Source organism: Cavia porcellus, unplaced genomic scaffold, assembly GCF_034190915.1.
Source record: "Cavia porcellus strain 051 isolate PalLab524CR breed Dunkin Hartley unplaced genomic scaffold, mCavPor4.1 scaffold_12, whole genome shotgun sequence".
Taxonomy (NCBI): Eukaryota; Metazoa; Chordata; class Mammalia; order Rodentia; family Caviidae; genus Cavia; species Cavia porcellus.
In genome coordinates, this window is record NW_026947495.1 from 56,231,792 (window position 1) to 56,248,073 (window position 16,282).

The following is a 16,282-nucleotide window of genomic DNA, read 5'->3' on the forward strand; positions in this document are numbered from 1 at the left end:
CCTTTCGCTAACAGTGAGTTTATTCTTTATTGACTACTTTATCTTCACATTTATTTCTAAAGTTATCCCGATGACTTCTATCTTCAAATCACTTTTATAATGCCACATATTCTGAGAGTATTCGAAGTCGGCTCTGGATGACAGAAATACAGCTAATTTGAGATGAGATGGGAGAATTGTCCTTTTCTCCAGAAACCAAGCCTACATCTTAGGAACTAATGGTTTGTGAAATGTGCCATTGTCTTAGCTTATCTTTCTCAGCTAGTATGAATTTGTAAAGGAATTAGAGGAAAGGGAAGGTGACAAAGAGAAAGACTGCTGAAAACTGTGAATACTCTTCACATGTTGTTGAACAGCTTTTTTTTTTCTTGTTTCAAACTAAAAATAAGCCAAATTTTATGTTCCTTTTCACAGCTGTGTTTCATTCTTCTTTGAATGCTAATTATAAATATTTCACCCTTTGAGAGCTGGTTTATGGAAAAGAATTTATTTGCTCATACACCAGCTCAAATCAAGAAAATTAAAGTACAAAGCAGAGAACTCTAGGGAACAAAGTATTTCATTTTGCTGCTACCCAGCAAAGTAGGTATTAGAGGCTGAATTTTGTCCTGCAAAAAGGACTTGAAATTTTAACATCAATACCTTGGAAAGAGACCTTATTTGAGAATAGGATCTTTACAGAAACAGTCAATTAAAAATGAAGTTGTTGAGAGGGACCCTAATCCTATACAACTGGTATCCTTATGAAAAGGAAAATTTGCACACAGAAGTCATACACACAGGAGCAAAACCCATGCAGATAAAAGCAGAGATCAAATGGCACATCTACAAATCAAGGAATGCCCAAAGTTTCCAGCGAACTTTGGGCATTCCTTGGCAGGATGGAAACATGGAGCAGATTCTTCCTCACAGTTCTCAGCAGGAACTACTCCTGTCAAAATATTACAATTGTAGCCGTCAGGATTTTGAAACAACTGTATTTGTTGAGCCACCCGGTTTCTATCACTTATAGAAATAGCAAAATAATGTTTTAGCTGACACTGTGTCTGCATTTGTGATTCATCTTACTATTTATTTTCTGCTTTCCTTTCCTGGGATATAAGTTTCCATATGATTCTTCAGCTCATTGCCCAGCACCTAGTAGGTGTTCAGTGCATCTTTAATAATAAATGAGAGCAGTTTACTAGGAAATATAAGGAAAATCAAAACCTAAGATATATTCCATGAGAAACCAGAGGGTAGACACCAGCCATTTGGTGGAGTCCCTGCAGCTTTGCCCATAGGTGAGGCAAGGGGAAATGATTCTCAAGTCAACTCAGTTTGAGTAACAACCAAGACAGAGGAAATCAATGCTGCCCTCAATCTGCTGGTATTAGTTACTGCCCTTTAGAGACACAGAATCACTGAAATATATGTATTTAGAAAGCAAATTTTTATAAGACATCATCTCATGAGATTATGGAGCCTGGGAACATTTGTGATCTGCTCTTGCAAGAAGGAAAGCTGGTGATGTTCCAATCCAAAGTTAAAACTTGAGAACTAGGGGAGCCAATCTTGTAAATCCTAGTTTGAGTCCTGGAGTGCCCGCATCTAAGGGCAGAGGATGGAGGTCTTAGCTCATGTGGGAGAGCAGGCTGGCCCTTCTTTCACCTTTGTATTCCTCTCAAGCTCTGAACAGACTGAGTGATGTCCACTGCACTGGTGAGGGAGACCTTCTTTACCAGCCTAACAATTCAAACGCTAATCTCCTCCAGAAAATCTCTCACATACACACATAAATAGAATGTTGTACTAGCTGTCTGAGCATCCTTTAGTCAGTGAAGTTGATACATAAAATTAACCACTGCATTGCCTATGTCAGGAGGGAGAAAAGAACCCGGTCATGCAAAATTCACAGGGACACTTCCTGCCTGTCCCTAGGCTTTGCCTCTGCCTAGACCAAAGGAGAGTTTTAGTAAGACTGGTAGGGGTTTAAAATAAATTATCCAAAATAAAAGACAAACCACAATGCAGTTTCTAAGGGAAACATAAATTGAATATTCTACCCCATTAACTTCCTGAAAGGTGAAGGTGAATATTTACTGGAGAGCTCCTTGAATAAGGTAATCTTCAATATAGTAAGGCCCCTGAGGACAAAAAAAAAATCTTTTGAGTGTTCTAGTTGAATGTTCTTATTTGGAGGGATTTGTATTTAATGGATGACAAGGTAATGTGTCATCAGTGTCTTGTGGTTGTGGTAAAGCTGCTAAAAGGAATGACAAATATTTTATGTGTAACTTTCTATTTCACTGATACATTAACTTGTCTATTAAACAGAATTCTTTTTTGGTTTTGTTTTTAATCTTGAAAAGCTTGAAGAATCTTGAAGAATCTGCCAGAGGATGCTGCTTGGCAATAATCAGTGCATCTCCCAGAACTCCTTAAGTGACTTTTTCAGAAAGTTTGTCTTTGCTTTCCAGTGGGCTTTGGCTTTCAGTTTTCCAGGAAGAAAGAGACTTCTCCAGCAGGAAAATCTGTGTTGTGTACTCACTATGTCCACATAGACCAAACTATGTCTAGTTAAAGAAATTGATCGGTCTGAGTGCTCAGAATTTAACACCATAAAGTAATGAATTGCTGTGGCCTGCTTGTTCCCATTAGGTCCCTCTCTCTGCATCCTAATACTGTCTCTCTGCCTGAAAAGAAGAACCCTTTCCCCAGAAATTCATGTGATCTAGCAGAGGGTGTTATTACCTCAAATATAGTTGAAGATTAAAACAGATATTAGTGTGTCCTTATTTTATATTTAAGGCTACTGGAACAGAGAAAATGTAAATCACAAGATAGAAATTCTTAGAGTAAACCAGAGTATCCTGGCTCATTACGGAAAATTTCATCCAACATCTGAAATTAATCTTTAGAGTTTAATGTATCGTGTGACTCTTTCTGGTCTTTAGTTATGCTTCATGCGCAAAGGCATATTTTTGTATTTGTTTGAGTATCTGGGAAATTTATTTTGTTATCAACAAAAAGGTCATTTTTTTGAACCCTGGGCAATAAGTTCCCATTATCCTTAGCTGTTCTTCAGATTCTACACTTGCTCCTGTTTAGATTCACTGTTTTTTAAAAAGAGGATTTAGTAAATATTAACTTGCATTTGGCAATGACTAAAATGTAATGTTATGCCTATTTGTATTCTCACATCTGAACAAAAGAGGAAAAAGAGATGACTAGAAATACACTTGTTCTCTCTCTCTCTCTCTCTCTCTCTCTCTCTCTGTGCATGTATGTTTCACAACTACAGAGAGAAAAGTTCACAAAATATTTTAAAAATTCCTCAACCATTGTACCTACCTACCCCAGTTCTAGCATCTTCAAGCTTCAATATGCTTTTTGCAAATAATTTCTTCTGATATCCCTATGGAATTAGTATAGTGCAGCCTATAGCAAGCTAGGATGAAGGTAATAAACGTATGAGCCACTGGGAGAATAGGAGACTAAGATACTCCCTGCAGGGACTGGGGTGGTTCTCTCATTCAAAATGACCTCTACTGTCCCTCCAGTCTTGAGGCAGCTGGGAAGTGACCATGTGCCAGTTCACCTAATAGATGTATGACCTTGAACAAGTTACTAATATATGTGAGTTTCTATTCTCTCATCTGTAAGATGAAGCAAGTTATACCTTTCTCATTCCACTGGAAGGAATGAAGTTTTATAAAGTAAACTAACATAGAATACAGCACATAGCACAGAACCTAATCTACTGTATGCATCTTCATCCCTTCACCTCTCATCATCCCTCACTCCTCCGCCTTTGCTCAACCAATGACAGCTCTGCAGTTCACCATACTCTCTTTCATGGTGCATTGTCATAATGTACCCAGGTCCAATCCAAAAAAATTCCTAGTTGCCTATGAAGACTCAGTTTAGCTCATTCAGTCAGAACTTTCCACACCATCCTCCCAAGGGCTCCCTCGTTGCTTGACCCCAAGATAGAATGGAGCCTGGGGTCTGTGTTACAGTTTAAGTGGATGGTGGCCGCTGGAGGTGTGCTCGGCATGGTCTGCAGGACTTTACCTTATATTCCAGCATTCTATCCTCCACCACCTTTTCTGTGCATTCCAATACCCTCAGGATGAAATTCCTTTAACCATGTACATGAAATCTAGACAAGGAGTTCCTTGAGACAAGTCAATGGACTCTGATGCTCTTTTCCCATACCCCACACAAAATAGCCACTCAATAAATTTTTGATTAATTGGTTGATTGACAGATAGGTAAGTTAATAAATGGATAAATAAATTCAGGAGTTAGCCAGAGGCCTGACTATGGAAATAAAGATAGTAACTTGATTCTGTAAGTACAGGAAAGGAATGAAAAAAAGGAGATAAAAGTCTGAAGTAGAGCAATCCTCCATTTATTAATGTTTCTGAAGATGACCTAGCAGGAGTGTGCTTCAGGTGAGACTGATTCAGAGTCCCCTGACTACTACCAGTAGGTGGCTCACAATTTAGTAGCAAAATTACCAGAGGACAAAAGCAGTCAGATGGTAAAAGTAGGCTGACAAGAATTAGACACACAGTGAAAACAACACTAGAAAAGAAAGTTGATTTCTTACTACCATTTTGATCACTCACAACTCCTTGAAATTTAGATAGAGTCACCTAGTGTTCCTAGGTTGAGAAGCACTTTTCTAAAATCCTCTGCTTCTGTCACTTCCTTTTACTTACAGTTTAAAGTTTCAAAGCATCCTTCTTTGTCTTGTCATTTTTTATCAGGCTTAGTGCACTTTAGAGCAGAAATTTCCTCCAGGAGGACAAGAATACTGAGTCCTCTATTTAGAAAGTACTTACTATGGGCTGGATGCAGGGCCAAACTATGCCTACAGCCATGTTGCTTGAAGCCACTCTCATATTCCGTTACAACCATAAGCACACTAGTGCCAATCTCATGGATTACACATCCACCACTAGCTTTCAGATTAGAGTAGTATGTATTTTGTCTCTGCTACTTTTTACTCATCATATCTTTTCATTTTATTATGACTATAGTGCTTAGAAACATGATTCCCAACCTCTAATCCCAGCTTAATTCTGTCAACACAGTATGTACATTTAAGCATGCAGCTTTCTTTAAAACAGACTTTGCTGAAATCGCTATCATCTCCTACTTCTGCCTTTCTAGACTACTACTTTCTGCTGCAATTAAGAAGAAAACACAATTATTCCCATGAATGAACTTTATGATCTGAGGTAGATATCTGTCTATTAATTAGTGTATGTTTACAGTACATGATCACCACATTTGTCACAGGGAGTTGGTACATGTACATTACACATTTGCAACACCACTTAGACCAACTCCAGGATAAATACTGCCAGAAATTTGAAAAGGCGCTTGTGTGATGGTTTGCAGGCATTGGGGGTAAGGACAGCCTCTGCATAAAGCTTCATACAAAGTAGAATTATGACATAAGAGCTCTAGGAGCCAAAGTAAGGAAAAAGCAAAGAGCAGTGGGGAATCCTTCTAAGTGTAAGCCGAGAGAGACACAGAGATTTTCCTGTGGTGATCGATGCAATCTCAAATATAGAGCTAGAGAAAGCAAAGAGATGCTGAGAATAGATTCCTTCATCAGAGTCAAGCAAACAAAAACTCAAATTTGGAAAGATAGATAAAAGATCTGAGACCACGTGAGACTTTCTTGTTTGAAAGAAGATATCAGTGCCAGGAAAATACTTGACCGGAATGATATCCTCTTGTGAAGAGAATGCTTTTTGAAAAATTAATAATGCTTCCTTATTTCACATTCATCTAGAGTTTATAGACAATATATTTACTGGAGAGACATATACCATATACATAGACAACTTCTGCGAGGGAGTGAGGAAGAGGGGAGGTGGTGATGTCAGGACGTTCTCGGGATTTATGGAAATGAATGGCCATGTTTATGTTAGCCATCACGAGTAATTCTTATATCCCTGTTATGTTTATTTGAGGATGTAAAAATGACTAAATAAATCTGAACAAAAATTGTACTTTATTGATTTTGCAGAGTTAAGAGGAAGATTTATGAGGCATGGAGCCTTCTGTCAGGAACGGAAGAAACTAGAGCGAATGCAGAGATGCCAAACTGCCACTAAGGCCCGTGGACAGTCTCAGCTCAGACTTCTCTGTACAACATTAAGATTGATTAGTAATATGCCGCTTTTGCAAAATGAAAAGAAACTAGTGCCAAGAAGGCATATTCTTCAATATCTGGAGTAGACCTGCTCTCAAGACAATGGCTTCAAAGGTCTCCTGCCTGTATGTGTTGACAGTTGTGTGCTGGGCCAGTGCTCTCTGGTATCTGAGTATAACTCGTCCCACTTCTTCATACACTGGCTCCAAGCCATTCAGTCACCTAACAGTTGCTAGGAAAAACTTCACCTTTGGCAACATAAGAACTCGACCTATCAACCCACATTCGTTTGAATTTCTTATAAATGAGCCCAACAAATGTGAGAAAAACATTCCTTTCCTTGTAATCCTCATCAGCACCACCCACAAGGAATTCGATGCCCGCCAGGCTATCCGGGAGACATGGGGGGATGAGAACAATTTTAAAGGGATCAAGATAGCCACCCTCTTCCTCCTGGGCAAAAACGCAGATCCTGTTCTCAATCAGATGGTTGAGCAGGAGAGCCAGATCTTCCATGACATCATTGTGGAGGACTTCATTGACTCCTACCACAACCTCACCCTCAAAACATTAATGGGAATGAGATGGGTTGCCACTTTTTGTTCAAAAGCCAAGTATGTCATGAAAACAGACAGTGACATTTTTGTAAACATGGACAACCTTATTTATAAACTCCTGAAACCCTCCACCAAGCCAAGAAGAAGGTATTTTACAGGCTATGTCATCAATGGGGGGCCAATCCGGGATGTTCGCAGTAAGTGGTACATGCCCAGGGATTTGTACCCCGACAGCAACTACCCACCCTTCTGTTCAGGGACTGGTTACATCTTCTCAGCAGATGTGGCTGAGCTCATTTATAAGACCTCACTCCATACAAGGCTGCTTCACCTAGAGGATGTGTATGTGGGATTGTGTCTTCGAAAGCTAGGCATCCATCCTTTCCAGAACAGTGGCTTCAATCACTGGAAAATGGCCTACAGTTTGTGTAGGTATCGCCGCGTTATCACTGTGCACCAGATCTCTCCAGAAGAAATGCACAGGATCTGGAACGACATGTCCAGCAAGAAGCATCTCAGATGTTAGAATTTTTACCAATGTAAATATGTTTCTTTTCTTTTTTAAGAAATGGGGCCTAAGGCGTTGGTATTTTACAGGCGTCACCAGGGGTAATGAACTAAGGAAGGGGTTTTGTAAAACTTTTGCTTTCTTCTCCTAGTTTCTTTCTTGGATTATCAGTTTACAAAAGCCAGGCTGTGGTCATAGAAACAACAGTGATTTAGAAGGGCCAGATTTCATTCTCAGCTCCTAAGACATTGCCATTTATCTCAAAAAGGGACTTCCAGAAAACTCCTAGGACTTATGCACTGTGCATCTGAGATAAAAATCTGGTTCTGGGAAACTGAAACTCACAGTAATGTCTTCATATCATCTCTACAAAAATAAATAAGCAAACAACTTTTTCAGAAACAATTCAGAAATGATGCACAGTCAGAAAGACACACTGGATGTGATTATTAATACTGTATGTGCTATTGCTATGCTCAATTTTTACATATATTGCCATGTAATCTGTATAGTACTTATAGTTCCAATGAGAATTGAACTTAGTACTGGCAGGGAGGCTGCAGAGAACTAGATGGGAATTTCAACTTGAGAATCAAATATTCTGTGCATTTGAAAGACAACTCTGCTTGCTCATCCAAGGATTAAACCTGGTCAGTAGGTGGAGTGTATATAAAATGCTACTTACGGTAAACAAAATTTTTTCTTTGCTCTTTCAAAACAAACATTACACTACATGGTGCCTCCAAGGAGATTTTGCCAAATGTAATAATCTTACCTGCTTCCTTTCACATAATGTTTTTATGTGCATTTCACCATTTCTGGATCAGGCAGGCACATGTCTCCATAGATAGACAAGTTGACAGAAGGCCAGAAAATAAGTCATTCAAGAGAATAAAAAGTTATATATACATATATTATAATTAACATAAGCTTAGCAATAGTATAATGTGTCCCTCTCACACATTTGCAAAGCATGTGAGAAAATTGTTAATGGGTATCAATATTTTCTGAAAGGTTTGGTCCTCCTATTGATAGATGGAATATTGTTTAGCCTCTGAAACACCCAAGCACCTTCAGGAGCATAGCTGTTGGAGAGATTTGGGGTGACTGTCACTCAAGTTCCTGGGAAGGAAGGGTGAGGAAGCTTGGAATCAGATCCTACTGAGGCCACCAAACTTATCGGACCATGTGAGCAGGCCACTCAAACCTAATGTATTTCAATATGCTCATTTGTAAAGTGGCTGTAAAAAAAACCAAAAACACCTACCTCACAAGTGCTGTGAGAGCAAATCGCATTTGCTAAGTATTTTGAGATCCTTAATATATAAGGTGCTACATAAGGCAATGCATCATGCATTATGCTAAATGCTAAAATGATTATGATAATTACATTGATGGTCATGAGTAGTAATGAAATCCTCTTAACGTAAAATATACCAAAATAAAGCTCAACTATGAACTATCAGTATACCTAATTCTACCAAGATACTGACTTCTCCTTGGGTATAAGTTAGTTGTTTGGGGAACTTCCATTTCTCTGTCATTTTTTCTGTGCTCAGTGAGTAAGTTATTACTTCTGTGTGTTGCCTTGATATTCCAAGGTGCTGAAAGAAGTCAGCTGCCTTTCTTTGGGGAAGAACTTAGTAAAATGCATTGAAGATGACTGATATCTCAGGGACCATTTGACCTGAATCCTCTTTAAGAACTTTGAGGACAGGTAGAGTGAGTCCATCTCTATCAGAAGAAGTCTAGGCACTCAGAACATTAGCACACTGCATACCCACCATGCTTTAAAAAATTCCTAGTTCCCATTCAGTGAAATCTGCACAGCTGAAAAAGTACACTTAGTTACTGCTTTTTAACGTAAGCTTTGGAAGCCTCCACAGAAGCTGATACCAAAAAGGTAGACAAATGGATGTTGTGGCCTATTTCTTGAAAATACTGGATGTCTCATTCCTAGTCCAAAGTAGCCAATGTGAGACAAGACTTCCCGTCCCTTAATACATCTTCATCTTGTGGTCAGCAGGACTGATGATTTTGACGACAAAGCACTGTTAGGTAGCCAGGGGAGAGATGGCACAGCATAAGGCAAAGCCACACCCCAACCCCACCCTGTAACTTTTCAACTGCTGTGAGTTCCAGTTGCCGGAAAGACTCACAACTGCATAAATGGTTTACCTCCCCCCCCCGGGCAGCTGAATCAAGTCTCTGTCTCATACTACTGCCTTGCATCTACTCTGTGCTCAGTCAAGCCCCTTGTATTGTCAAGGAACTGCACACTGTAAACATCATGTATGTACATCCATGAATTGTTTTGTACGTGTCAAAACGGAGTCTGAATAGACCCCTGACACTGAAACGGAGCAAAAATCAGAAATTCGTGTCTTAAAAAACTTTTTCTTAACTTTTTTTATGCTAAGCCGTGCCCATGTGACAAATATGTAAATATTCATGGAAGGCCAGTGTATATATTTTAAAGTTGTTTTTTCCTTCTCCCCAGTTGTATGTACAGTTAGAATTTGCTTGCTGTGTAATATTTTCTTCTGCATGGAACTTGGTAAGGCAAGGTCATCTGTCCACTATTTCAATAGCCTTAAGCATGTTTACTCTTTATTTTATGAATGTTCAAACGACTGTTTAAGTGATCAAGTAAATGTTTTAACTTGCTACTTTTGTTAATTTTATATCATGCAGCTGACCAAATTATTGATGCAATTATTCGTTAAGCCATTATTATCATCTTTGACATAAAATAATGTTTCATTATAAATGGCAGTATTCTGGAGCTGGGAATGTAGCTCAGTGGTAGAGTGCTTGTCTAGCATGTGCAAGGCCCTGGGATCCATCCCCAACACTGCAAAAAGATAAGAATAAAAATTAAAACTCAGTGCTCTACAGGATCATTCAGATGATTTTCACAGAAACTCTGTGACTTCTCCCCCAGTTGTGTTCATTATGCATTGGATAACAATGCCAATTAATGATCAGTGTTTTGTATTCTTAATGTTTCATTTTAAATTTATTTTTAGTAAGAAAAAAAATAATTTTATCTCTGGTGGCCAGTAGATGTGGCTTTGTGTCTTCTTATATTGGAACAGTTTCAATATACCATAGGGTACTTTTAAATAACAAGAATCAAAATGAAGACGATTTTCAATTTGAACTAAATTCAGAAGAACAAGCCCCTTAGGTTATATGGGGGAAACAAACTTTACAGAGAAACTGAAGAAGGAATTTTTCAATCAAATTTCTTCTGCCAAAAGATAGTGGATATTTATGTACAGTGTCTGGGATTCGTTTTCTACTTTTCCTATATGTGGGTTCACTGGGGGAATTGATTATGTCATTTCTTCTGTAAAGCTGAAGATAGTTTTTATAAGCAACAAAGTGACTTGTGAATGAAAGATGTAATTTACTAGAAACGCTTGTTGATCATTGACATTTAGTAATATCATTATATATGAATGATTGTATTTATGTATTTATTTGTTCAAAGTTGTACATACCGTTTTGCCAAAAGTAATTGTCTGTAAAAGTGCACTCTCCGGGTTTGTAGTACCACTTAGGGTTACTTGGGTTGCCAATCAAGCTGCTAATCAGAATACTATTTTTTGTATCAATGTTTAAAACTAAAAATGACAAATAGATGCTGATTACATTCAGTTTCTTCACTTTCCTCTTGAAATGTAAACTGTTGATTGAAAGCACGATAAAAATGTACAGGCCCATCTGTCATGATGAAGATTATGGTTCCATAAAGCTGATTTTTTAAACCACTGGGACAAATAAACAGACGAACATAATTGATTGTGCTGGGTTTTTTTTAATGAATCTCTTTGGGGAGATGGGACTATTAAAATTAGTCAATGCCGGACAATTATCAGAATCTTCTCTATGACTTCATCGTAAGTAGTGGATCAAACCTTTCAGAGTTTATTCCCAAGAATCCAGAACAACTCTACTGTCAACATGGAGACTGTTTAGTCCAGTAAGCAGACGATGGGTTTCTTCTGGAATTAGGAAACTGGTTATTCATTTGGCCTTTCTCTGCCCGAAGGAAGTGTTTTAACTAGCCTCTGCATTAAATTGCATAGGAGAAACTCGCTAACAAATTCTAACCCCAGGGAGACATCATGTTAATAATATGATTGGTGAATTAGGGCATGTTAAATCGAAGGCAAAAATGTCATTCCTGTGTTTCACCCACACATGTGGGTGAATTTGAAATATTACATATAAGTTTTAAATGAATTGGGAAAGAGTAGTTTAGGGCTTCTTTATCCCATACCAGTAGATGCTAGCTGCAAACGCCTAACTGTAAGCAAGACACTAAACACACTTCAGAGACAAAAAGGGGACTTATTACCTGTCGATCTAGCTAAGCAGTTCTTCATTTGTTAATGGAAATTTAACTTTGGAATTACTCCTTCTCTACTTTGGAGTTCAGAAGGTAAAGTCTATCAGGTGAGCTGAAATACGTGAGTGAACAGTAAAATCACAAAACATACATATCACTATTCTATTTAAAAGACTGACATCAAGAGCAATGGTCTAAGAGTCTGTTTCCGGAACCGATGACATCACCTTTACCCAGGAACTTGTTAAAAATACAAATTATTAGACCCCAACACAATCTGGAGGGAGGGTGTAGCTCGGCATTGTTTAAACAAATGCTGTAAGTGATTTCCATAAAAGCTGACGTTGAGACTCAGCTAGAGCAGAGACTGCGAAACTAGAATGTGAACTACAGCCACCTGCTGCCCACTAGCCAAGGACAGTTTTATCATAAATACAGAGTGGACCCTAACACTGAACTTCTACTGAGTGAACTATTAGACCAATAATAATTCCATTCTTCTTTTTAGTAGCTATATATTACAAGAAAAAATGTACTCAATTACTCTTGCATTATATTTTAAATTCCATCAATATAAAAACCATAGAAATTATATTTCTCTATCATTATTTATGTACTTTCATATATCAAAAATTTTGTCTCTTGGCCTGCAAAACTTCAATTGTTTATTATGATATATATATATATTTTATATTACAATCTAGAGAAATGGGGAAACATCTGAAAAAGGTGTTAACATCTAGAAATTTTCCAACTCTGAGTGAGAATTCTCATCAATAAAGCTTGCTGGAATCATCTCTTCTTGCAGCTAGGGAAATGACAATGCTGTCCTGATAATGAATTACATGAAAAACAAGCAGCTGCATATATTTTAAAATATTTCCCTTTTCCCTCTCAGGGTGATTTTTAAAAATTGCAAAAGCTTGAATCTAATTGTAACAATTACCCATGGTTTAATTAATATATTGCTTAAAGATGGATGGGTATCAGACCTAAGAGGGTGGGTTTCATATAGCTTGATTATCATAATTACAAGCATTCTATTTTCTCATTTACTTAATTGATCGTCATAGATTTCCAGATGAATTCACACTACTGGAAGAGAATTGAATACATTTCTAAGAGGAAAAAAAAATAACAGAAAAAGGACTATTTAGAAAAGTAATGTGTCCCGGAATATAATCCATGTAAGCATGAAAAATTGCCTTTGATAATATCTCCGTACCTCTTTGCTGGTTAAAATGGGCATTTCTGTGAAATGAAAAAGAAATGAATGAAAAAGTATTATTGATTCAACCATATCTGTAATAACACGCGCTCTACTGTCTCTTCAGCTGAAGTTGCCCAGTGCTCAAGAAAAATTTTCCATTTAGTTTTTCTTATAGGATCTATTAGTTTGGTACATTATGTTGACTATTTGTTATGCCTCCTGCAATGACCTCAGTCCTCACCTGGAGGGAGCATACCATAAGAGGTGATTTATTCTCTCCGTGAGGTTTATTCCAGAGCATTTACTCAGCAGTGGCTGCCTGATAGAGCAGGCTGGGCAGAGTTATGTACAGGAAGAGGTGGTGTGAAGAAGACTATTTTTCAACAAAGGCAAGGATGACCTCAGCAAGCAGGAGATGAGGGGAAAAACACTAAAGAATTTCTCCTGCACACAGGCTTAAATCTTCAATACAGTCCTCTGTGTTGTTTAATCCTAATAATAGCCCCCAATGATAGATTAGCAAAGAGGGTACAAAGAATTTAGTAATTTATAGAATAAATTCACATCTTCTGGCTCTAAAGTCCATGTTTTTAACCAATTCAATATGTTGCCTTTCAAAAATAAGAAACATACTCCACCCCCACTATATTGCCCAACCCCAATTTCCATGGAACTCACTGTCACTGTTTTAATTTGGTTTTTCAGACTGAAACTTTTACTGCTATTTTAAAACTTGAGTTATCATTTACACACTTCAAAATTTATCTATTTAAAATGTACAGTTCTGGGTTTTGACAAATGTATACATATGAGTAACCACCACCATGATCAAGATATAGAGTTCTACCACACCCCAAATTTTTTCATACTTCTTCATAATCAGCCCCTGACTCCAGCCTCTTGCAATTACTAATCTCTTTCCAAACTTCTACTTTACATGAGATTTATATGTTACACAGCACTCATCATATATAAAGTTTAATGAAAAGGAAAATATTCCACAGATAATGTATTGTAACACTTCTGTGTCAAAAAAGAAATATTGGAAAGGAACAGAATGGAAAATAAACTATCAGTGTCTAGTGAGTAATAATAAGGTATAAGTCAAAAATTTATAATCCCACTCTCTCAGTTTGGCCTAGCGTATTAGGAACTATAATGAAGCTTCTGTCCTTTACAACTCACATATACATTTTGGCAGAGATAACAACCTATAAGTTCAATTCTATTTGTTTCCTGTTGGAAGCCAAGAATCCTCCAGAGAGGCATCCATCACCAGGTAGGTCATGAAAATGGCAAGCACTGCCTGTACTCTGAATTTGTCAACACACCTGTGTCAAACCACCCTTAGGTGAGTTCTTTTGCACTGCTCATGTGTCTTTTGGTTTCTTTGAATATGCTAATTCACATTTCCATTAGGAATAGACAACGTTACAGCTACATGATTCCCAGAAAATGTCATTGACAGAGGATCGGAGTTAACTTAGAAAGTATGCTATTCACAAGATGTCCCTCTATCCTACAGGGAGGTCAAGCCATAAGTAGCTCAGTATAAAAGAAAAAAATATGATACTGAGGAGGGAGACAAGATGAGGGACTTACACAATCTGCAGCACACTTGCCAGGTTGCCATGTGCCTTGTAATTAGCTGAGAGTTTTGTTAAAACACTGAGTTCTGGGGTACAACCTGAAGTTCTGATTTTTCCATCCAGATGACACTGATGCTGCTGGTATGTGGACAGGCCTTGGAGTAACAAGGCTCTAGTATTCAAGGCTAGATTCTAGTTGAGGATTCCAGTATTTGTGAAGCATCTATTTGGGATCACGCCAAAGGCCTTTGCATACATTTCCTCTTTATTCCCAAAAACCTGTAAGAAAGAATTAAGAAGTAATCTAAAGCTTGAATCTCCAGTATAGTTTTAGGTTAGAAATTTGGTTTTTTGTTTGTTTAAATTTCTTGTACATAGATTTCTCCAAGACCTTGTAGGACAAGACTGAAGTCCTAAAAGAAAGTAACACATTCAAAGAACAAAATCAACAGAAAGCAAAATATTATACTACAATTTTGTTGATCCAGTGCCCAATAACCCAATGCAAGATTGATTCTATGTTGCACACAAGTTAGAGTTCATCACCTGGAAGCGAGTCAAAGTCAGGCCTGACGGCTTCATCTGCCTACCAACAACCAAACACTAAAACCAAAGAATGGCGCACTGTGTACTGTAGAGGAGATAGCAAGGAGAGGCACGCAAGACCAGGGCACAGGGCTTTTGGTCCTAGACCACAGAGACAAAAGGGAGCAGGAAGTATAGAAAAAGCACACAAGTATGCATATGCAGTCTGTCAACACTTGCAAGGTACAATAGAAGGATACAGTGAAAAGACGGGTTGCCATTAACTCCCTTCAAAATATTATCCTCATTATGGACATGCTTATCTCATCACTCTTGTCACCTTCTGAAGCAGTCTAGAAAGGCTCTTTGATGAGCAGCTTTAGCTGCCCTGTTGCAGCCATCTTGATGGCCTGAGTCAATTTACTTTTCATGGCCATTTTGACTTTGGAGAAGTCAGAAATTGCATGGTGAATAAGGTGGATGAGGCTACTCCGTAAAGTTTTTACTAAGCCTGATTTTCTATTGAATGACACTCGGCAACAGTATTTGCCATATTTTTAATCATTCCTGTAAAGACACGAAAGAGGATTTCAGCACTGCTTCAGAAGGCAGCAGGAATGACAAGCTAGAACAATGAATGATGTGTTCAAAGTGAGCGGGGGATGCTTTGAAGTAGCCTGATAGTAATGTGTCTTTCAGTGTAATTTTTAAACATGCTTCATATATTTTGATTATACCTCACAGTCACTCCTACATATGCCACATAAAGTGATCAGATCATTGTCATAGAACATGACCATTTGGGAGCCAGGGATTTAGCTCAGTGGCATAACTGCCTGCCTGGCAAGCACAAGGTCGAGAATTCAATCCCCAGTACCAAAAAAAAAAAAAAAAAAAAAAAAAAAAAAAAAAAGACCATTTAATCTGATTACTTGGGTGAAACAATGATTAGGGTGCAGGAAAGGAAGCTTGTTTCTGGGCATAAACAAGCAAAGCAAAAATTAAGTGGTCCCAACCCAAAACAACAAATCCAGCATTTTATTATTTTCATCATCTGGGGGCTGAGGAATTCAGCAGGTCAAGTCCCAGAAAGTTAGCTGCCTTCCAATGTAAAAAACCAATAATTGCAAGATAAAAATCTCGGGTTTCTTGACTACACTCCAAAGATTTTTATCCAATTCTATTTGCAATTCTGGAAACAATGGAGGGGGAAACCCTGGCTTTAAAGGTCAGAATCAGAAATATGTCTGAGCTCAACTGGGCAGTTTGTGCTTGGGGTAACAGACAAGTCTGTAAAGTCAGCATAAAGAAACAAAAGATCTGGAGTCCAGACACGTAACCCAAAGAATATGAGAATAGCTGAGACGACAGGGTCAGAA

The 16,282-nt window shown here is 38.0% G+C and overlaps 1 protein-coding gene across 9 annotated transcripts in view; it reads left to right on the forward strand.

The window, feature by feature from the left end:
* B3galt1 (beta-1,3-galactosyltransferase 1) overlaps nt 1–11,025 on the forward strand; it is a 529,565-nt gene extending 518,540 nt beyond the window's left edge. For all 9 annotated transcript variants that reach the window (XM_063259213.1, XM_063259212.1, XM_063259211.1 and 6 more), the window contains one exon: nt 6,032–11,025. In XM_063259213.1, coding sequence (XP_063115283.1) covers nt 6,260–7,240 — 981 coding nt within the window. In that variant the 5' untranslated portion in view covers nt 6,032–6,259 and the 3' untranslated portion in view covers nt 7,241–11,025. The remainder of the gene's footprint in view (nt 1–6,031) is intronic.
* The last annotated feature ends 5,257 nt before the right edge of the window (nt 11,026–16,282 follow it).